Source organism: Dipodomys spectabilis, unplaced genomic scaffold (assembly GCF_019054845.1).
Source record: "Dipodomys spectabilis isolate Male_0828 unplaced genomic scaffold, ASM1905484v1 ptg000130l, whole genome shotgun sequence".
In the NCBI taxonomy this organism is placed as follows: domain Eukaryota; kingdom Metazoa; phylum Chordata; class Mammalia; order Rodentia; family Heteromyidae; genus Dipodomys; species Dipodomys spectabilis.
Genome location: NW_024870807.1, coordinates 2,694,068 through 2,716,406, shown reverse-complemented (window position 1 = coordinate 2,716,406; position 22,339 = coordinate 2,694,068). Strand labels below are relative to the sequence as shown.

The 22,339-nt window shown below is 40.4% G+C and overlaps 1 protein-coding gene across 1 annotated transcript; it reads left to right on the top strand.

Annotated features, from left to right (window-relative positions):
* Window positions 1-98: 98 nt before the first annotated feature.
* On the top strand, window positions 99-22,007 carry Nudt21 (nudix hydrolase 21). Its single transcript, XM_042689936.1, has 7 exons — window positions 99-347; window positions 6,310-6,510; window positions 7,289-7,352; window positions 13,391-13,480; window positions 19,067-19,142; window positions 20,226-20,340; window positions 21,699-22,007. The coding sequence occupies exons 1-7, from the start codon at window positions 232-234 to the stop codon at window positions 21,718-21,720; spliced, it is 684 nt and encodes a 227-aa protein (XP_042545870.1). The 5' UTR covers window positions 99-231; the 3' UTR covers window positions 21,721-22,007.
* The last annotated feature ends 332 nt before the right edge of the window (window positions 22,008-22,339 follow it).

Below are 22,339 nucleotides of genomic sequence, written 5' to 3'. Positions count from 1 at the left end.
CAGCGATTGGCCTAATAGGTGCTCGGCCGGCTACGTCCCCGCCTCCCCACTTCCTGCCGCCAGAGGGTCCGGATTCCACTTCCGGTGTGCGTACGCCTGTTCTCGCTTTCTCGCGTTAATGGCGGGTGGCGGCTGCTGAGCGGGACGCCGATAACCGCTTGCCTGCACAGGGGGGAAAGTCTTTCCCTACCCCCTATTTTGTGTTCGCTTGCAGTGCCGGAGTTCGTCAGCATGTCTGTGGTACCGCCCAATCGTTCACAGACGGGCTGGCCCCGGGGAGTCAATCAGTTTGGTAACAAGTACATCCAGCAAACCAAGCCCCTCACCCTGGAGCGCACCATCAATCTGTAAGTACCGGCGCGGCCCTGCCGCGTTCCCTTCCGTTCCCTCGAGAGCGCGCCTAAATGCACGGACCTCCTTCCGGCGCGACCCGGCCGGCCGGCCTCTGGCGGGTCCCACGCCGCCTCGGCGCTCCGACGCCCACCTCCGGACCCGTGCAGGTTACGCTTGCACAGGCCGCGTCCTCCCCGCCCGAGGCCCCTACTCTGGCGAGCTTTCCTTGTTCTCTTTTCTGTTTGAAAAGAAGCCTTGCTTCCACTCTGTCCTGTGTTCTTCAGTCATTATGGGTAAAGCCGAAGTTTGCTTTGAACTCTCTTTTCCCCACCCCCTCCAAGAAGCAGCCAACTGCAGAATGCGATTTTTATCCGTCAGGTACGATGGGTTGTTTTTTTTTTTTTTCCAGTGTTTGCATAGCACGTGGATGTTACTGTTTTGGAACGTTTTTATTTGACATAAGTGATATAATCATTTTTTTTGCAATAAACTTCGATATCCACTTGTAATGCATAAATCTAGTTTTTCCTTTCAAGTGTTGTATAGTATTTCACCTAACGGCATTCAGGTATTCATGTCCACTTTAACAGTGTATTCCATGCACACACCCAGTAGGGTCCCTTCTCCCATTTAGAGTTTGGACGCTTTTGCCGAGTGTGGGAGGAACCAGACCAGAATTTTGCCATCTGGAAACTTCTTTGTGAGCTGCTTGATTTTTCAACATGCCTTTCTTTTTTTAAGGAAACGATTGCTTTCTCAAAAGTAATCTTTAAAATACAAGTAATCTTGCTGTAGCAAGTAATTGCTATCGGGTGTATGTCTTGCTCAACAAATTGTCAGTGTGTACTTTTTGGAGGTTTCTGAGTGAATTTTTAAGGCAGCATGGTAGTGCTGTCTTAAAAAAAAAAAAAAGGAAGAAAAGGAGCTGGGAAGGTGGCTCAGTGGTAGAGCGCTTGCCTTGCATGCCTGAGGCCCTGGGTTCCATTCTTCAGCACCACATAAGCAGAAAGAAAAAAGCCAGAGGTGGCATGTGGCTCAAGTGGTAGAGCATTAGCGTTGAGCTTAAGAGCTGAGGGACAGCGTCCAGGCCCAGAGATCAGGTCCCACAACCGGACCCCCCCCCCCAAAAAAAAAAAAAAACACGGAAGAAAAGGGCTGGGAAGGTGGCTCAGTGGTAGAACACTTGCCTTGCAGGCATGAGGCCCTGGGTTCGATTCCTCAGCACCACATAAGCAGAAAGAAAAAAGGCGGAAGTGGCGCTGTGGCTCAAGTGGTAGAGCATTAGCCTTGAGCTTAAGAGCTGAGGGACAGCGTCCAGGCCCAGAGTTCAGGCCCCACGATGGGACCATCCCCCCCCCCCCCCAAAAAAAAAAAAAAGGAAGAAAATGGCCAGTGTAGGTTGGTACACAACGTTTTAAAAGGGTGAGAATTTGCTGATAGTGGTATTCTGGTAAGACTCTAGGTGTTTTTCTGTCAAATAAACAAACTTCCCCATGTCTTCCCAAAACACCAGAAGTGACTTGAAATTGGAAAGATGTTTATTGTTCTTAGCAAAACAGGTGCTGGCTTGGAAATTTAGATAGTGTGAGCTGTGTATACTTTAGAATTAGTTGTGTGTATATAAATTATAACTTTGTGCCCATTAACACAGGTAGTAAGTAGCACTTTAAGTTTCTATCATTGAAAAAAAATCCTCAGAAGCTTCCTGTGAAATGGAAATTATGAAAGGATTGGGGTGTGATTCAGGAAGAGAACACTTGCCTGTCCTGCACGAGGCCCTGTGGATTCCATTCCCAGCCTTGTAAAGTTGAAATTAAAAAAATGTGAAAGCCGGGGCTGGGAAGGTGGCTCAGTGGTAGAGCGCTTGCCTTGCATGCATGAGGCCCTGGGTTTTATTCCTCAGCACCACATAAGCAGAAAAAGCTGGAAGTGACACTGTGGTTCAAGTGGTAGAGTGCTAGCCCTGTGAGCTGAAGAGCTAGGGGACAGCACCCAGGCCCAGAGTTCAGGCCCCACGACCCCCCCCCCCCCCCCCCCCCCCCCCCCCCCCCCCCCCCCCCCCCCCCCCCGCCAAAAAAAAAAAAAAAAAAAATGTGAAAGCCTACCTTCTGTATTCCTTGCATTGATGAGCTAAAATTGGAGCTACAGTGATTTAAATTTTTTCCTTGATTATGGATCAGTTTGCATTAGGTCATTATATAGGATTGGCAAAACAGTTGTGTTTTCAACAGTGTCTTAGTCTTTGTTTCATTGATTATGGGTTGATGATAGTATTTTTCCTCTTTATATAAATAACAATATTCAGATACAATCATTTTGTTGTGAAGTTCAATTCATCTGGATGAGTAGTGACCTATTACATTGAATACGAACCCACTCTCAATATTTTTTTAGGGAGGGTTTCATGAGTGCCATTGCCTCATGTAGTGTGCATCCATAATGCTAGAAATACAGTGGTGAGGAAATAAGATAGACTCCTGCTTTATGATGCTCTTAGTGTAAGAGTAGTATTTATACGTCTAGACTAGCACAGTTGAAAATTTTAACATTTCATCTTGATATCTTACTGATGTGGGAGTTGGGCCTTGCGATAGAAATGTATTGCGGCTATTCTTAATCTTTCTTTTCTTTTTCTTTTTTTTTTTTTGCCACTATTAGGGCTTGAAGTTAGGGTTAAGGTCCTGTCCTTTAACTTTTGTTCCGAAGTCTAGTGTTCTACCACTTGAGACACAACTCCGTTTCCAGCTTTTTAGGTGGTTAATTGGAAATAAAAGAGTCTTAATGGGCTTTCCTGCACAGAATGTTTTGAATTGCTATTTTTCTCAGATCTCAGCCTCCTGAGTAACTAGGATTGTAAGTGTGAGCTAACAATGCTTGGTTCCTTAATCTTTTCTGACTCAGTCTGTAAGGATGTAAATCATTTAAAAGATAGTTTGGCACCAGGTGTTGCATGAGATAACTTCTTGCTAATGATGATGGTGTTTGATTCAGTATTGAATCTACTAGGAAAAATATTTAAAATGTCCTAGGAATGGTGTATTTCATTATTTTAGAGTTTATGCTTAGAGTTTAGCTTGTGAATTTTGTGTGTGTGTGTGTGTGTGTGTGTGTGTGTGTGTGTGTTTAAGAAAACTAGGGGCTTGAAAAAGGGCCTCACTCTTGCTTAGCTTTTCATTCATGGTGAGTGCTCTATCATTTGAGGCATACTCCCATTTCCGGCTTTGTGCTGGTTAATTAGAGATAGGAGTCTCAGATTTGTCTGCTCATGCTGACTTGATCCTTAGATCTCAGCCTCCTGAGTACCTAGGATTACAGGTGGTTGTGTTTTTTATTGTTTTCTGTTCAGCAACTTTGATTTCCCTTTTCAAGAACAGCTAAGTAGATTAAGTAGTTGACTGTTCATGTCAAGGGCATTTGTGTGTGTGTGTGCGCGCGCGCGAGAGTGTGTGCACGCGTATATGTGCATGCGCACCTGCTTGTTAGCTCCAAGGTTTCAATTCTGAGTCTAGGCGTTGTCCCGGTGCTTTTCGTTGTTGTTGTTGTTGTAGGGCTTGAACTCTGGGCCTAGGCATTGTCCCTGTCTCTTCAGCTCAGGGCAAGTGCTCTCCACTTAAACCACAGAGCCACTTCCGGTTTTCTGGTGGTTAGTTGGAGATAAGAGTCACATGGACTTCCTGCCTTGGCTGGCTTTGAACTGCGATCTTCAGATCTCAGCCTCCTGAGTAGCCAGGATGACAGGTGTGAGCTACTGGTGGCCAGCTCTCTGAGCTTTTTTTTTGTTTTTTTTTGATGGACTAGTGTTCTACCACTTGGGCTTCACTTCCTTTTTTTTTTTTTCTTTTGCTGGTTATTGGAGATGGGAGCCCCACAGACTTTTCTGCCCCAGATGGCTTCAAATATTGATCCTCAGACCTCAGCCTCCTGAGTAGCTAGGATTTGAGGTGTGAGACACCAGCACATGGCTTGTCAAGGCTTTTTAATAGATAGCTTGCTCTTCAGCCATGTCTTACCCAAATATTCTTATTGAAAAACTTATGCATAATATATGATCAAATATAAATGTGTGATTTTAAACTATTCTTAAAGACTTTCTTAGGCAAATAGCTTAGAAAACAGTAGAAACTGTACTTTCAGGTTTTTATTTTTATTTTTCCCCTGGTCATGGGGCTTGAACTTAGGGCCTGGGTGCTTCCCCTGAGCTCCTTTTGCTCAAGGCTAGCACTCTACCCTTTGAGCCACAGGTCCACTTCCGATTTTTGAGTAGATAAATAGAGATAAAAGTCTCATGGGGATTTTTCTGTCTGCCCTGGCTTTAAACTGTGATCTTCAGATCTTAGCCTAATGAGTAGCTAGGATTACAGGTATGAGCTACTGGCGCCCTCAATATTTTCAGGGTTTTTTTGATTTATGTTTTTACTGGTCCTGGGGCTTGAACTCAGGCTTGGGTGCTGTCCCTGAGCCTCTTTGTGCTCAAGACCAGAGCTCTACCACTTGAGCCACAGCTGCCTTTCTGGCTTTTTTTCTTTTTTTTCTTTCTTTCTTTTTTTTTTTTCTGGTCGTGGAGCCTGAACTCTGGGCCTGGGCACTGTCCCTCAGCTCTTCAGCTCAAGGCTAGTGCTCTACCACTTGAGCCTCAGTCCCACTTCCGGCTTTTTCTGCTTATGTGGTGCTGAGGAATTGAACCCAGGGCCTCATGCATGCAAGGCAAGCACTCTACCACTGAGCCACCTTATCAGACCCCCAGTTCTGGCTTTTTTCTGAGTAGTTATTGGAGATGAGTCTCATGGACTTTTCTGCCTGAACTGGCTTTGAATCGTGTTCCTCAGATCTCAACCTCCTGAATAGCTAGGAAAACAGGCATGAACCACTGGTGCCCAATTTAATATTTTCAGATTTTTTTTTTTTTTTTTTTTTGGTTTGTCGTGGGGTCTGATCTCTGGGCCTGGGTGCTGTCCCTTAGCTCTTCAGTTCAAGACTAGTGCTCTATCACTTGAGCCACAGCACCACTTCTGGCTTTTTCTGCTTATGTGGTGCTGAGGAATCGAACCCAGGGCCTCATGCATGCAAGGCAAACACTCTACCACTGAACCACCTTCCCAGCCCAATATTTTCAGTTTTTAAATAAGAGAATATTTGCCCTAAATATGATGGTTAGACAATTTAAATGAGAAATGATGAATAAGGACACTGAATAGAAAAATACAGAAAACTATGAGGCTTTTAGTAGGTTCAAAGGGGAAGGAAAGCAGAAACTTTTATCTATAAAAGGTTGTGTTTGAATAATTTGAGGGAAGTTGAGAGAAATAGAAAATTGTTGGAGAGATGCTGATGGATAACAGTAGCTTAGTATTGGATAAAAAGGATGAATAATTAACACTCATAATTTAATACAATTTCATATTAGTAGTGAGGGGAACCAGGTTGGTAATTGTTAGTATAGCAGCTGTTAACTAATAAAATTAGAGGACTAGCACTACCTATCAATAATCACCTCTAAGCATTTAGAGATCTTAGGGTACAGTTAGTATGCCATTAGATCACATGGGAGCTCTGGTTTTAAGAGTCCAAATAACGGGATTCTCATCTCTTTAATTATGCTTAGCCAGTTATATAACTATGGGAAAATCTTTTTTTTTTTTTTTGGGTCCGGTCATGGGGCCTGAACTCTGGGCCTGGGCACTGTCCCTCAGCTCTTCAGCTCAAGGCTAGCACTCTACCACTTGAGCCACAGTGCCACTTCCAGCTTTTTTTCTTTTTGCTTATGTGGTGCTGAGGAATCGAACCCAGGGCCTCATGCATGCAAGGCAAGCGCTCTACCACTGAGCCACCTTCCCAGCCCCCATAACTATGGGAAAATCTTAAGTTTTGTGAGCACAAAGATAAACTTTGTCCATGATTTCTTTATATGTGACTGGTATTTGTTGTGGTAAGCATGGGCATCAATTCTCATGGTGCATGTTTGTCTTTGGGTAACAGGTACCCTCTTACCAATTACACTTTTGGTACAAAAGAGCCCCTCTATGAAAAGGACAGCTCTGTTGCAGCCAGATTTCAGCGCATGAGGGAGGAATTTGACAAAATTGGAATGAGGAGGACCGTAGAAGGGGTTCTGATTGTACATGAGCACCGGCTGCCCCATGTGTTACTGTTACAGCTGGGAACAACTTTCTTCAAATTGTAAGTGTTGTTAGAAATTAATACCAAGACAGTGTTTAGTGGGATGGCTGTTTCATGCACCTTTGGAATACAATTTTAGTCCTTAGTCATTAATTTCAACAAACTTTTGTTAATGGCATCTTCAGGAGTCTTCAGGGGGAAAAATGATGATTATTTTCTCTAGTGCAGTGTGCACTTATTTTCCTAACTAGAAATCTGCACGTTTCTTTATATTTTGATGTTAGTGATTGAGCTTGGTAGAAACCCCATGAAACAGATCAGACTAAGCTCAGTTTCTAGATATCAGTGTAGCATTACTAAGAGCATTTGATGTTATTGTTTCCTTTAGGATGATGTCCTCTCCTCTTAAAACAGTTTAATTTTATCATTTGAGCTCATAAGTCTATAAATATATACCCAGTCCGCAGTTACTTGGTCAAAGTATGCTAGAAATCTAAAAAACTTAGATATTCTTGAAAACTATCTTATTCCTGAGACCTAAAAAACATTTCTGTTGCTCAGCCTTTCTAGACTCCATTTCTTCCTGAGAGGAGAGTGGAATGGATTTTGGCCAGTAATTGTATTTATGCTGTTAGGCATTTTTCTGTGTAAAGCTAGGTAGATTAGTATGAACTCAATGTTCCAGTGTACTCTTTCTTCTGCCTTTGACATTTGTTTTAGTTGCCTTATGTGATGTTGAGATGTTTTATTCACTTCAGTGATAGAAATGATTACTGTATTATTTCTGTAATCCTAATTATATTAAGTTGCATACTGAAATTTCTTAACCTTTGTACAGACCTGGTGGTGAACTTAACCCAGGAGAAGATGAAGTTGAAGGACTAAAACGCCTAATGACAGAGGTATTTTTCTATTTACTCTCTGACCGTTTTATTGCCTATCTGAATACCACCAATTTATAATGAGATTTTATTATGTCTAATGAAAAAGATAAGATTATATGAGATATTTAATTTTTAATACAGAAAATAGACTCAAGTGTTAGTATATGTTCTTTAAGTTGAATTCACACAATTTATCTTACCATTTTGAAGTCAGTCTAATAACAGTGTTGTAATAATGGTGATAAATGACCAACTTTCATTTATTAATCACTTTGCTAGATACTGATTTAAGTGCATTACATTCAATAACTTTTTTTTTCTCCCCCCTGGTGATTGAGGTTTGAATAGTGCCTTAGACTTGCTAGGCAAGTACTCTAAAACTTGAGCCATATCTCTGGCCCTTTTTCACCTTAGTTATTTTTCAGGTTAGTGTTTTTATGATTTTCTCTGGGCTGGCCTTGAACTGTAAGCCTCCTATCTGTCCCTCCATAGCTCAGATTACAGACATGTGCTACTATGTCTAGTTGAGATGGGAGTTTTGCTCACTTTTTGCCCATGCTGGTCTGTTCTCTGTCTCCCAAATGCTGAAATGAGAGGTCTGTAAGGTAAATTAAATAGGCTTAATTAGGTAGCTGATAAAGAGAACGTCACTCGGTATTCAGGCAGGAAGAAAAGTTTATATTACCAAACTGCTGCCCCACTGTGCTTGGTGGAAAAATGTATGGCTGAAGGGGCAGAGCTTAGGTCCTGCCTGGGTTCAAGTAGGGAAGGGGAAGGAAGAAGGTGTGGCCAGATGCTGGAAGGTGTGGGCACACCAGATGAAGACCAGATGTGGGACTCTCAGAGCCTGAGACCCTACCTCAGTCCCGGTGTATGGGGGGAGTGGTGGCCTCTGAGGAGGAGGTAACTCCCTCCAGGTGTGCCAGTTACCTAGGTGATACAGGTACTGGGTGGAGACTTAGCCAAGATGTGGGGAAGCCACGGCCCGTTTGGCCCCAGAGCAGACCTTACATGGTCTTCAAGCCTGCCCACAATACTCCTCTAATCATCATAACAGCTCCAAAGTAGGTATTATCATTAATCCCATTTTACAGATAGGGAAATGAGGGCACAAAGTGTTTAAACAACTTGTTATTATAGAGCCAATGTGTAGTAGAGCTGGAGGTTTAAATGCAAATGATTTTGTCCCAAAGTAGGATTTTGGGTAAGAGAAGTCTGTCTTAATATACCTGCTTTTGCATATACCTTTTATATTTTGCCTAAGTTATACTATTTTTAAGATTTCTGATGTCTGTTTCTGAAGAGTTGGAGCCAAATGCATAGAATTGGAAGTTTTTGAGATTGTAGGGTTTTTCATTATCAAATATTTTTCTTTTTTAGCATACTTCCTTAATTAAAAAACTAATACACTGTCTGAAAAGCAAAAGGGAAACAAAACTAAGATGAATCACTTGTAATTCTACTCTTGACCTACAGATTTTTCTAGGCATTAGTTTGGTTTTTGGAGATGACAAGGTCTCACTTCATAGCCCAAGATGGCCTCAAATTTGAGATTCTCCTGCCTCTGCCTCTTGAATGTTAGAAGTACAGTCATGCACCACCATATTAGCTTTTAGTATTTTTTAAAGTGCATTGCAGTTCTTAAGGATGCTGTACTGTGCTTCATTTACGTATAATAGAATCTACTTGCTTACCTCTAATTCTGAAAACACCACTAAAAAGGTGGAATATCTTTAAAAAAGAAATGAATTCAAATTGGGGGCACAAAAATGAGATTATAGCAAGTAAAAATGGGGGTGTCTAGAAAGCAGATAGCTAGATCATAAATGACTTATCAGAACCCTTGGGGGGGTGTTGGGGGACGGGGGTGAAATTCAGAATCCGGCACTGAAGAACACCAGTAAGGCTGAAGAATTTGAAATGTTAAGTACCTGTGAAAGTGGGCACATGCATGGGTTGGAAACCAGATTGATGAAGTCTATGTAGGGTGTATTTATATATTAGATCGTCTTTCCTACTCTATAGGTAGGCAAGACTGGCTGATGATTGAGTCTCTGTAATAATTGATCAGAAAACAGCTACCAATGAAAAGTAAGGCGATAAGAATAAGGGAGTTTCCCTTCTGGCTACTGAGACTTCCCAGGACTTGATACTCCTAGTTCAGAATAGAGCAGAACTACACAGAAAGTGTCCTAGTAGCTGAGAGAATGTTAACAATTACTGCAGGCAGAAAACTAGATGTATTTTTTGGAGATAGTGACCAATCCAAGAACAACTCTACCTGATAGATTTGTATATGTTAGAAAAGTGCCCTACCATTGAGCTAATTTTCCAACCTGAGCAGGCTTCTCTTAAGGGTTCAGTCTTAGTACCTATCAGAGGAGGAAACAAACACTAACAACACCTCATGATTTCATCTTTCTTTTTTGGGGATCAACCATGGGGCTTGAACTGAGGACCTGAGTGCTGTCCCTGAGCTCCTTTGTTCAAGGCCAGAGCTCTACCACTTTGAGCCACAGTGCCACTTTTGGTTTTCTAGTGGTTAATTGGTGATAATAGTCTCAGGGACTTTTTTGCCTGGGCAGCTTTGAATTGAGATCCTCATATCTCATCTCAGCCGCCTGAGTAGGTAGGCTTATAGGCATGAGCTACAACACTTGGCTACAAAAAAATGCCTTTGATTTGACATCTTGCTCATCATTTTTTTTTTTTTTTGAGTAATCTTAGTAAGAAAGAGATAAAAAGAAGCAAAAGGAATAAAAAAAATGGAAATATTCATAATTGAAAAAACTGATTTAATATAAGCAAGTTTTGGTAGCTCATCTTTCTAATCTTACTTAGGCAGAGATCAGAAGGATCACAATTTAAGGCCAGCCTGGGTAAAAAGTTGGGGAGATCCCAACTTTGCTGATGCACACAAGCTGGGTTTGGTGAGCTCAGCTGAAAGGAAAAACATTTAAGTAGGAGTATCTCAGACTGAGACTGTTACCCAGGTAAGATCAGAAGATCCTATATGGAAAAATTAAAAAAAAAAAAAAAACAAAACTAGTTGAGGCCGGGCACCGGTGGCTCATGCCTGTAATCCTAGCTACCGAGGAGGCTGAGATCTTAGGATCACAGTTCAAAGCCAGCCCAGGCAGAAAAATCTGTGAGACTCTTATCTCCAATGAACCACCAGAAAAGTGGAAGTAGTGCTGTGGCTCAAGCGGTTGAGTGCTCGCCTTGAGCTGAAGAGCACAGGAATAGCGCCCAAGCCCGGAATTCAAGCCCCATGACCCCCTCCCTCCCCCCCCAAAAAAACAAAAACTAGCTGACGACTTAACTGGTATTGCACTTGTGAAGGCTCTAAATTAAAACCCCAGTGTCACCCAAACAAAACAAAAACTAGGATTATTATTCTTTGTATAATAAGAAAAGGTATTATATCTATAAAACAAAAATCCCTTAGAAGTGTCCTATCCAAAGGGAAAAAACCTTACACATGCTGGAAAAAATGTCAGTGACAACAATAATAAACAAAATATCAGCACTAAAATTGTATCTGTAACTTTAGAACTTAGCCTGAAGCAAAGATTTAGTTTGAAATGGCCTGGCTGTCTCAAAAAAAATAAAAAAAGTTTAATTCTATTGGATTAGAATATAAGGATATAGAGATGGCATGTAGGGGAGGAAAGACTAAATTCATGGGTCTCCAGAAGGACCAATAGAAACTACAAATAGAACTGAGGATAAAGAAGAATTAGCATAATTTGAGCAAATTTCCCCAACACAGACCACAAGTTATGAGATTGAAAACTCACAACTCTAAAATAAATGTTTATGAATCCAAGGAAAGGCATAGCATCCCAAAACTTTAGATCAATAGTGATGAACAGAAGGTACCCAAAGTATCCCTAATGAAACAAGTGGCTAAGCAGTGAAATAGATTAAATACAACCATCAAAATCAGAAATGGCAATGCCCAGAAGTAATGCTGGAAGCTAAAAGATCCTGGAGCATTCCTTTATAACTCTGAGAGGATTTGATTTCCATCTTAGAATAATATCTAGATATGTGGGAGGCTGAAAAAAATAGGAGAGGCCAGCCCCAGCAGGAAAGTCTCAAGACCTCTTTCTTAATCCTCATCTGGATACTGTGGCACACCTGGCATTGTAAGCTATGTGGGAGGCTGAGACTGGGAAGATTTTAGTTCCAGGCTAGCCTGGGCAGAAAAATCTGAAGAACTCATGTCAGTGGAGGGAAGCTTGATGTGGTGGCATGCACCTAATACCCCAGCAATGATAGGAAGCCTTAAATAGGTAGATTGTAGTCCAGGCATATGCCAGGACAGAAATTAGATTCTGTCTCAAAAATAGTGAGCAAAAGACTGTGTTGGAGAGAGAATCGTAACACTGTAGGAAAAGAGGCCAAGGTGAGACCCTAAGACTCCAGCTGTGAAGCAGGGCTGAGCACATCTAGTATAGAGTGGAGCATAGCACGAGTGTCCCTTAGAATGAAATTGATAGAGTGAAGTTAGAATGTAGAAGTAAGTTTAGTTGTTTTAGACAATTGGGAATGAATATAGTGATAGCAAAGTAATTGAAAGAAAAGCATAGCTGTACAAATAATAAATTATACTTTTAGTTTACTAATCACTGTTATGACTGATAATATGACTTAAATATTTACCGATTTAGTTAGTGGTAAACAGGATTTTGGAAGAAAAGTGAATGGGAAGATGATTTAAAAAAACCATTTTTCCAAAATCTCATCTTTTTAGTCTTTTTTAGACTTTAAGAAATGGGAAGTAGTTAAGAAACAATCATAGGAGAATTTTTTTTTTTAATGTACATTTAGGACTGGGTGTGGTGGTAAAGCCCAAGCAACTTGGGAAGTGGAGGTAATGATCAGTCTGAGACACTGGGTAAGCAAGACCTTACCTAAAAAGTAAACTAAAGCTCAAAGGGGTTGGCTGGGTCATGCGGTCATGCTCAAGTGATAGAGTGCTTGCCTAGCAAGCAAGAGGCCCTGAGTTGTTCAAACCTCAGTATTGTCTCTTCTCCCCAAAATTAATTTTATATTGGAGAAATCTGACAAGCACTACTTCAGACAGGTGATCAGAAGTCATATTAATGGTAAGTCATGTTCATAGCATGGCACTTTTACAAAACACTATGGTCTTCCTTCCAAAACTCTATGGCCTCAGTCTAGTTGAAAAACACCCTACAAAATAGGATGACTGCTCAGAACTTCCCAGGATCATCAAACACAAGGAATTTGAGAAATAAGGAAAGTGAGCTAGCTGCTGGTGGCTCACTCCTGTAATCCTCGCTTCTCAGAAGGCTGAGATCTGAGGATCATGGTTCAGTGCTAGCCCGGACAGGAAAGTCCATGAGATTCTTACCTCCAATAAACCACTAGAAAACTGGAAGTAGTGCTGTGGCTCAAGCAGTAGGTGGCTCGCCTTGAGCTGACGAGTGCAGGACAGCACCCAAGCCCAGTGTTCAAGACTTTGACCAACCAAAAAAAAAGAAATGAGGAAAGTGTAGTTTGAGGAGAAATGGTGACCAAATGAGGTCTTTTATAAGACTGAAAAGGGTTATTAGGTAAAAACAAGGATATCTGAATATCAAAGTATGAACTTCATTTCTAATATGTTTTGATATTGGATCATTTGTTATGATAGTTATGATGTAATTGTTAATAATAGGGAAAACTGGATGTAGGGCACATAGAAATATTCGGAACCATCTTTGCAACTGTAATTTTAAAACTGTTAAAATAATTTGTTTAAAATTGGTAAGAATGGGGTTGGGAAAGTGGCTTAGTTGTAGAGTGCTTGCCTACCATGCATGAAGCCCTGGGTTCAATTTCTCAGAACCACTTAAACAGAAAAGGCCAGAAGTAGTGCTATGGCTCAAGTGGTAGAGTGCTAGCCTTGAGCAAAAGAAGCTCAGGGACAGTGCTCAGGCTCTGAGTTCAAGCCCCAGGTCTGGCAAAAAAACAAACAAAAAAACCTCTCCACCAAAATGGTTATTAGTAAGTTCATTTACCAGCTATCCTATTTCTTTTGACAGATACTAGGTCGTCAAGATGGAGTTCTGCAAGACTGGGTCATTGATGACTGCATTGGTAACTGGTGGAGACCAAACTTTGAACCTCCTCAGGTCCGTGTTCACTTGTATTTGCTGAGGATTGGGGAAGTGGAAAATTCTAGATATTTTTAAAAATGATGAAAGTAGAACTTGAAATTTCCTATTCTCTTTTTAATTTTTTTTATTGTGAAAATACTGTACAGAGGGGTTACAGTTATATGAGCAAGGTGTAATGAGTACATTTCTTATCAAGCATTGTTGCCTCCTCCTCTGTTTTTTCCCTACCCTCCCTTCCCTCCTGCCTCCACAACTATACTCAACTATACTCCTCTCCCCTGCCTAAATTGTAAAGCTCATTTTTCAACATAGTGTCTTGTATATCTCATTGTTAAAATGGGTCAACCTGTTTCCTTATTTTTTTACCAGTCATGGGGCCTGAACTCGTCCTGGGTGCTGTCCCTCAGCTCTTTAGCTCAAGGCTAGTGCCCTACTGCTTGAGCCACAGCGCCACTTCTGGCTTTTTCTGCTTATGTGGTGCTGAGGAATTGAACCCAGGGTCTCATGCATGCAAGGCAAGCACTCTACCACTGAGCTACCTTCCCAGCCCCCTGTATCCCTATTTAAACATTTTGTTTTTTTTTCCCTTCCCCTCTTTTTTCTCTTCTTTAGACTAAAAAAAATTACCAAAACTGAGCATTTTATGAAAACTCTACAAATACAAAAGTAGAGAGAAAGAAGTCAATCTACCCATAACAATAGCTCATAATTAAACATACTCATCAGTTTTCTTCTGCCATGTTTTCCTTGCCCTCATCTTGGGTCATTTTTGAAGCAAAGTGTAGATAGCATTTCACTTGTAAATACTTTAGTATAAGAGTCATAGAGATTATGATCTTTTCCTTTTTTTTTTTTTTTTGTTGGGCAGGGCTTGAGCACTGTCCCTCAGCTCTTCAGCTGAAGGCTAGCACTCTACCACTAGAGCATCAGCACTATTTCTGGCTTTTTCTGCCTATGTGGTACTGAGGAATCGAACCCAGGGCCTCATGCATGCAAGGCAAGCACTCTACCACTGAGCTACCTTCCCAGCCCTGAGATTATGATCTTTTAAAGAATGATCTTAGTACTACTAATATACTAAAGTAATTTTATAACTTGTAGTATCTAGCACTTATTTTTACATGTCCTGATTATTTCTTTTTTTAAAAAAATATTTGTTTGAATTAAGATAGTCTTTTAAGATCTTTTTATACCTACATGTTGATTACCTATTTCTTTTTCCTTGTAATGTATTTGTTAATAAAAATAGACAAGCATTTCTATTGTAGATACACTCCCTGTTGTCATTGAACTTTGTAGCCTTTTCTCTTGCATGTCTTGTAAATTAATAGATCAAAAGATTAGATTAAGGCTCAGTGATAACAGCCAGGAAAATTAGGCTTGTCATGGATCATATTTTATTGAAATGTAACAGATTATAGGTTGAATACCTCTAATCCAAAAATCTGAAATTTAAGCTATTTGGTTGACGAGATGCTAAAAAGGTTTAGGATTTGAATTAGGAATGTTCAGCTGGTAAAGTCTGCTAACAGTTTCATCCCAAGCCTTTCCAATAAGGAATACTAAATACTATCCCCAAATCTGTCAACCTGAAACAGTGGATATTATCTGTTTCTCAGGAACGCCTTTGCAGGGGGTTTCTGCTCAGGTCTCATGAAGTTACAGCGAGATTGCATCATAAGCCTGAACTGGGGAGGATCTGATCCCAGGCTCACATGTATTGGAGCACATCACAGTTCCTTCTGAATTGTTGGATTCAGTTTTTCCTGGATGTTGACCCAAGACCTCCCTTCAGTTCCTTGTCATGGGAACATCTCCAAAGGGTAACTCTCACTAAAGCAGCCACTTTCCCCAGAGTGTGCTATTGAAGAGACTGTGAGAGACAGCCACAGGGTGCCCAGATAGGAAGCAATTTTTGGTTATAACCCTGGAACATAGGAGGAGAGGATTCTACAAGGATGGGAATGTCAGGAGACAGGTGTTTGGGGTCATTTTGGAGGCTGGTTCCATAGGTGATGTTTTGTACTTTTTTTAAGATTTTAGAAATAAGATTTTAGGTCAGTGGTGTTAATTTCCTGGAGCTAGGAAATTATTAGGGTTGTAATTCTTCTATAAAGAATACAAAGACAGCCAGGCGCTGGTGGTTCACGCCTGTAATCCTAGCTATTCAGGAGGCTGAGATCTGAGGATTGTAGTTCAAAGCCAGCCCAGGCAGGAAAGTCCTGAGACTCTTTATCTCCAATTAACCACCAGAAAACTGGACATGGTGCTGTGGGTCAAGTGGTAGAGGGCTCGCCTTGAGCTGAAGAGTTGAGGGAGAGGGCCCAGAGTTCAAAAAAATAAAGTTCTAGGAAGGAAGGGAAGGAAGGAAGGAAGGGGGAAAGAAAAAGAAAGAAAGACAAGGAGAAATTTTTTTTTTTTGTTGGTCATGGGGCTTGAACGCTGGGCCTGGGTGCTGTCCCTGAGCTCAGCTCAAGGCACAGTGCCATCTCCAGTTTTCTGGTGGTTTATCGGACATAAGAGTCTCACAGACTTTCCTGCCTCGGCTGGCTTTGAACCACAATCCTCAGCTCTCAGTCTCCTGAGTAGCTAGGATTACAGGCATGAGTCACCAGTGCCCAGTATAAGATAAACTTTTTTTTTTTGGCATGCGCGTGCGTGCGTGCGTGCGTGCGTGTGTGCGTGCGTGCGTGCGTGTGTGTGTGTGATGGGGCTTGAACTCAGTCAGGGCCTGGGCACTGTCCCTAAGCTTTCTTGCTCAAGGCTAGCACTCTACCACAGTTTTCTGGTGGTTAATTGGAAGTAAGAAGTCTCAGGGACTTTCCTGTCCAAGCTGGCTTCGAACCTCCATCATTAGATCTCGGCCTCTTGAGTAGGCGAGAGCTACTAGTGCCCAGATAAAGAGAAACTTAATCATTCTATAAGTTACTTATTTGCCCTGAGGTTTATCTCTTGTATAGGAAAGAACAGATGCTTCCTCTCTTTGTCAGTTTTCAGAAGAAGCAGTTTGTTCCTGTCTTCTGAAGACTAGGCTTCATTCTTCAGAGAATAAGGGTGAATTGGGAAGTGATCTCAGAAAGTAGAAGTGCATAGGGAGAGGGAGACCAGAAGCAGGAAAAGTCAAAGAAAAAAAAATTACCTAACTGGTGTTAGTAGTTGTGAGCAATGATTAATTTGGTCAAGGACAGTCAGGAACTAAATGAAATGCACCTCGTGGCTGTCCATCAAAAGATACAAGGCCAGGGACTCAGATGGGTTGGAGGTGCTTCACCTTCCTTGCAATTTCATGTTGAGTCTAAACATGAGCTGAGAAGACTTTTCAGACTTTGGAAAGGCTTGGAGGCTAAAAAGCAGATAGTGGGACAGTGGCAACAAGCAGGGAACTATCCTCCATGCTTAAATATAGCTGCTCTGAACTTTGAGGGAAAGTGAGATGTTGAGACATGGGCACAAAAACATGTTTCAGTGACCTTTCAAAGTATCAGCATACATCAGGACTTAAATATTCTCGATTTATTTTAATGATTGATACTGAGGCTCAAAATTTTCCTACTTTGGGCTAGTGAGTGAACATCTTAGTTAATCAAAATCCCTTATAACTTGATAGCTTCTTTCCAAGTCAAGCAAAATGCGTCTGTCTTATATGGTAGATGGATAGGACATGGAGCTGTCCGTGTCCTTCCTGTGGAGGCTAGTAAGATTGCCACAAACATCTATGTTCCCAGTTTCACACAGAAGTAATGAGGTGGCTGGCTCAAAGCCAAGTGGAGAAACCATTCTAAACTGTTTTTGTTTCCATTTTGGTTTTCTAACATTCACTAATTGGAGACTGCTTGGTAATAACCTAACGATTTTGCTGGTTGCTTTCTGAATATCCTCATACATTCATCTTCCCTACCATGGTTCCACAACAACTCCCTTACTAGAGTCTAAGGATAACAAAAGAGTGAATTTATTTAATAAGCATGTGTTTAAAAAGTCCAGTTGGCTTAGATATTAAGACCAGAACTAGAGAAGAGTGGCACCAAAAGGATCTTTTAGCCTCAGAAGAAAGCACAGCAACTTCACTTTAATTTGGGTCATGGTTTGTTGGGTATGAACTACAGGTGTTTGATTAGCGTGTGCTGTTTTAAGTTACTTCTCACCTCTTTGTCTTTACTGGTTTTGATTAGTGCTAAGGACTACCAAAGCCTGGCTTGGATAATTGCCTCAATTCATTGTGCATTAGGTTCTGGTGTATAATTATCCTAACTTGAATACTGGTTGGATGTGATGAGAGTATAGTGGGAAATAACATTGGCTTTTATAATAAGGTAAGAATTGAATAGATGTAGTTGAATGTTGGCTTCACTACTTAGCAGCATGATCCTGGGAAAGGCCTTTCTCCTTTTAGCAACAGATCCTATGTAAAGGGGGAATAATGACACTACCTACTTTGGTGCTTTTATCATCCTCTCTCCTTGTATGTATTTTTCAGCATTTTAAAATTGCTTTACTCTCAAATGCAACTTCAGATTTCTGAGTATTGTGGAGAGATGTAGGAAAGTGTTGTGTGTGTTTTTTTTTCAAGGTGGGGGGGGGAAACATTTTCTTTCCTCTATATCATAATTATTTTTATTTTGGTACTAGGGTTGGACCTCAAGGCTTCATGCTTGCAAGGCACCAAGTGCTTTAACCACCACTCTTATCCATTTTTGACTTGGTTGTTCTCAAGGTAGACTCTCACTTTTTGCCCTGGCCTCCTATTGACACTTGCTGTTATAGCTGAGATGATAGGAATGCACCTCTGCCCAACTTTTTCTTTGAAAGTGGGGCTCATGAACATTCCCTAGGCTGGCTTCAAACAGAGATCCTCATTATCCCTTCTTCCTGAGTACCCAGGATTATAGGCATGAGCCATTGCTACCCAGAAAAATGATTCATTCTTGGATATCAGTGTCCTTCTGTAGTTCTCTTTCTCCTTTTAAATTTTCTAAAATATTTTCTCCATTTTAGCAAGTAATTAGACTATCCAGCTGGCAGAACACCACCAAGATAGCTCATCTGGTGTTCCTAAAGCGTGTGCAGCAGGAGGTTACATCTTGTTAACTATCTCACAGGCTTTATTTAAACTTTTAACATAGTAAACACATTCACACCAGGATTATAGAGTATTTAACTTAGTAATGATATTTAAAAACAGCAGCAATAATTTTGTTAAAAACACTAATTAAAATCAAATTCATTATATTATAAATTTCCCAAGCCATAATTCCTGTGACTACATATTTGTATTGAGTGTTTGACTGAATTACTACTTGTTATTTTTTACATCTGAAAACATTTACTTACTAGTACATCCGTTAGGTTCTTAGTCCTGGTAAAGACAAATGAGAAAGGGTTGTATACTACTAGCAGTTTACCCTATATTGGGAACTTAAATGAATAAACCCATGTGCTACATGTTATAATAAAATTGTGTTCAGGATATGAGAACTGAGCTCTAGAAAGTTCATAGTTGAGTTTTATTGTCTGAAATGGAGAAATTAATAATTAAAGGTGTAGAGTTGTAAAGAATTGTGGCTTTTGAAAACTATAAATCGTTCTCATTTCTTAATTTAGTATCCATATATTCCTGCACATATTACAAAGCCTAAGGAACATAAGAAGTTGTTTCTGGTTCAGCTTCAAGAGAAAGGTAAGTTGTTATTGAAGATAGCCATCTAAAAAATTTGTTGTGTTTTCAGTATTTGTTATTCTTTCAAGTTCCTTAAATTTCTAGAATTTATTATAAAGCTAAAAAAATACATACCTCATCCTCTTAGTTGTCTACACTGTGTTTTATTTGTTTGGTTTAGTATTTTGAAATAGTGTTGCTATGTAGCCCAAGGTGACATCAAACTTGGAATGCTGCCTCAGCTTCCTGAATGCTGGGATTACAGGTGTGTTCCACCATACCCAGTACAGGGTATAGTATTTTTAATAACTGGGGCTGTTGATTTTCTAGTGAAAAATCCCAAGAGATTGGTCCTTAAAAAAATAAAATCTCGCTGGGCGCTGGTGGCTCATGCTTGTAATCCTATCCACTGAGGAGGCTGAGATCTGAGGACTGCAGTTCAAAGCTAGCCTGGGCAGGAAAGTCTGCAAGATTCTTATCTCTGATAAACTTGAGCTGTGGCTCAAGTGGTAGAGTGCTAACCTTGAGCTGAAGATCTGAGGGACAGGGCCCAGGCCCAGACCCAGAGTTCAAGCCCCACAACCGACAAAAAAAATCTCTAGAGCTGTTTTAATAAGTATTCTTTTTTTTTTTTTTTGGGTCGTGGGGCCTGAACTCTGGGCCTGGGCGCTGTCCCTCAGCTCTTTAGCGCAAGGCTAGCGCTCTACCACTTGAGCCACAGTGCCACTTCCGGCTTTTTTATTTTTGCTTATGTGGTGCTGAGGAATCGAACCAGGGCCTCAGGCATGCAAGGCAAGCACTCTACCACTGAGCCACCTTCCCAGCCCCCTTAACAAGTATTCTTATGCTTGATAATTTTATAATAGAATTTATTACAAACCCAAGGCTGTTTTCTTTTCCGGAGTCAGTAGTTACATGTGATAGTCTGGCTGTTAATAGCATGTATCTGTCTATTGAGAGAACCAGTTTTTCAAATCTCTGTGACCTTTAATAAAACATACTCAATTTATTAATGGGAAGTATTTTTCCATATTTATTTTTCTCAAATGTAAAGTTTATTGTATGAGAAATTATACAAAATGAATACTATCTTGTTTGTTTTAGCATTGTTTGCAGTTCCTAAAAATTACAAGTTGGTAGCCGCACCGCTGTTTGAATTATATGACAATGCACCAGGATATGGCCCCATCATTTCTAGTCTCCCTCAATTGTTGAGCAGGTACGGAAAGTTGAACATTTTGTGATTAATTTATATCAACCGTCAATTTTTAAATCCACAGAACCACTTGAGAAGGGATAATTCTCAAAAGTTTTTGTTTATAGTGATGAAGACAGTAGGTAGACTGCATGTGTAGACTAAAGATAAAATGTGACCTACAGTGTCTCTGTACTCTTAAATTGTGACACGGTGTCTTGATATTGTGCTCTTCTACAGATATGATGTCCTCTGCAGTTAAGTTTGTAGTCTGTTCAAAGCACAGGTGCCAAAATAGTCAACAGAAGTATGGGAGAGTGATCTATGAACAGATGTAGATTATTTTGCTATACTATTTTCTTTTTGGACCTTACTCTAGGTCTAAATTGGGGCAGAGGGAATATGGAATTAGACCCTAAATTTTTAGATGGGAGTTTAAACTTTAGGGAGATAGTGTTATGAAACTTTTTTTTTTTTTTGATTTATACTAGTTGAGGTTTTTTGTTTGTTTGTTTATTTTTTTGGGTCCGGTCATGGGCCTGAACTCTGGGCCTGGGCGCTGCCCCTCAGCTACCACTTGAGCCACAGCGCCACTTCCGGCTTTTTTCCTTTTTTTGCTTATGTGGTGCTGGGGAATCGAACCCAGGGCCTCATGCATGCAAGGCAAGTGCTCTACCACTGAGCCACCTTCCCAGCCTACTAGTTGAGGTTTTTAGAGCCAATCACAGATAAAGAATTTCTAAATAACATGTTGGTTAGAGTCTGGTCAATGTTTAGATTTGACTGTCATTGTACTGGCTGGCTTTGTAACTCTGGAGAGACTAGTTTGCTTGTTTGTTTCTTCACCTGTAAATATGGCTGGTAGTTTGTTCTTTGTGGGGATATAAGAAATGCTTACAACAGTGCTTGGTGGCTGCCAGTACTTCATAAATGTTAGGTAAAAACAACCCATGTAGTGGTTCTAGTGTTCTAGCTTGATGAATATGAAATAGGCCTTTCCACTCTATTACTAATCAAACTTCATCTTTTGCTTTTACATTTGGGTCTCTTCCTATAAGTTAAAGTATGACATATGGGTGGAGACAAAACTGTGTTCATTTATTTAAACTCCTGCCTGCAAGATAAAGAAGTATACCTTCCTGCCTTGGAGAAAATTATTGTAAATAGTTAATCAAATTTATACCCCCCCAAAATTTGTTTAGTATAAGTATTGATCATTACTGTTATTACTATTATTTATAGTGGGGAAAACCTGTCTTGTAAATGCTAACTATATTAAGGGGGGAGGGGAGAAACAATACCAGACAAATTTCCTTGTCATCAAAAGTGGAAACTCTGTAACTAATACTATTTTTAATAAAGTTTTTTTTTTTAATATTCAGGTTCAATTTCATATACAACTGACTTCTTGCATAGAGGAGAAGTTGAAGCCGTCTCTGTGAGCACAGCTGTACACAGTGTGGAAGAATAAATGTGGTAGAAGTTCTGGTTTTATCTCTTTTCCATCCCTAAGTCTCCACCTATTTTCTATTTGAACAGTAACGTTAATATGAAGAACTAGATAGTGTAAACAAATGTGATAATGTTAACTTTTGGTTCTACTCATACTTTTTTGTACAACATTAAAGAACATGAACATCTATTTGTATTTTTTTTAATTTTAATTTCTCATTAAACTCTAAAAAATCTTAGTTGAAGAGCGTTTTTGTTCCCCTTTAGGCAAGTGACTGTTAAGACCCAATAATAGATCAGTGGAATTTATGGGACTCTTACTTGATTTTGGATTACATAATCCAGGATTGTTGTGGATCTTGTGATGAGGATCTTCCATTATTCTGGGCGATTTATCTGATTGAATCCAAGTTTCAAATCCTGTACCAAACTTTATATTAGTGAGTTCTTCACAGAGTACCACCAACTGCCCAGTAATTTTTTTTTTTTTTAGCCAATCCTGGGGCTTAAATTCAGGGCCTATGCACTATCACTGACCATTTGTGCTCAAGGCTAGTGCTCTACCACTTGA

Bases quoted from the DNA above. Each gene is read 5' to 3' on its own strand.
- Nudt21 (XM_042689936.1), top strand. From the start codon at position 232: ATGTCTGTGGTACCGCCCAATCGTTCACAGACGGGCTGGCCCCGGGGA. The intron at 6,511-7,288 runs GTAAGTGTTGTT...ACCTTTGTACAG, and splicing joins GGAACAACTTTCTTCAAATT to ACCTGGTGGTGAACTTAACC. The intron at 20,341-21,698 runs GTACGGAAAGTT...TTTAATATTCAG, and splicing joins CTCCCTCAATTGTTGAGCAG to GTTCAATTTCATATACAACT.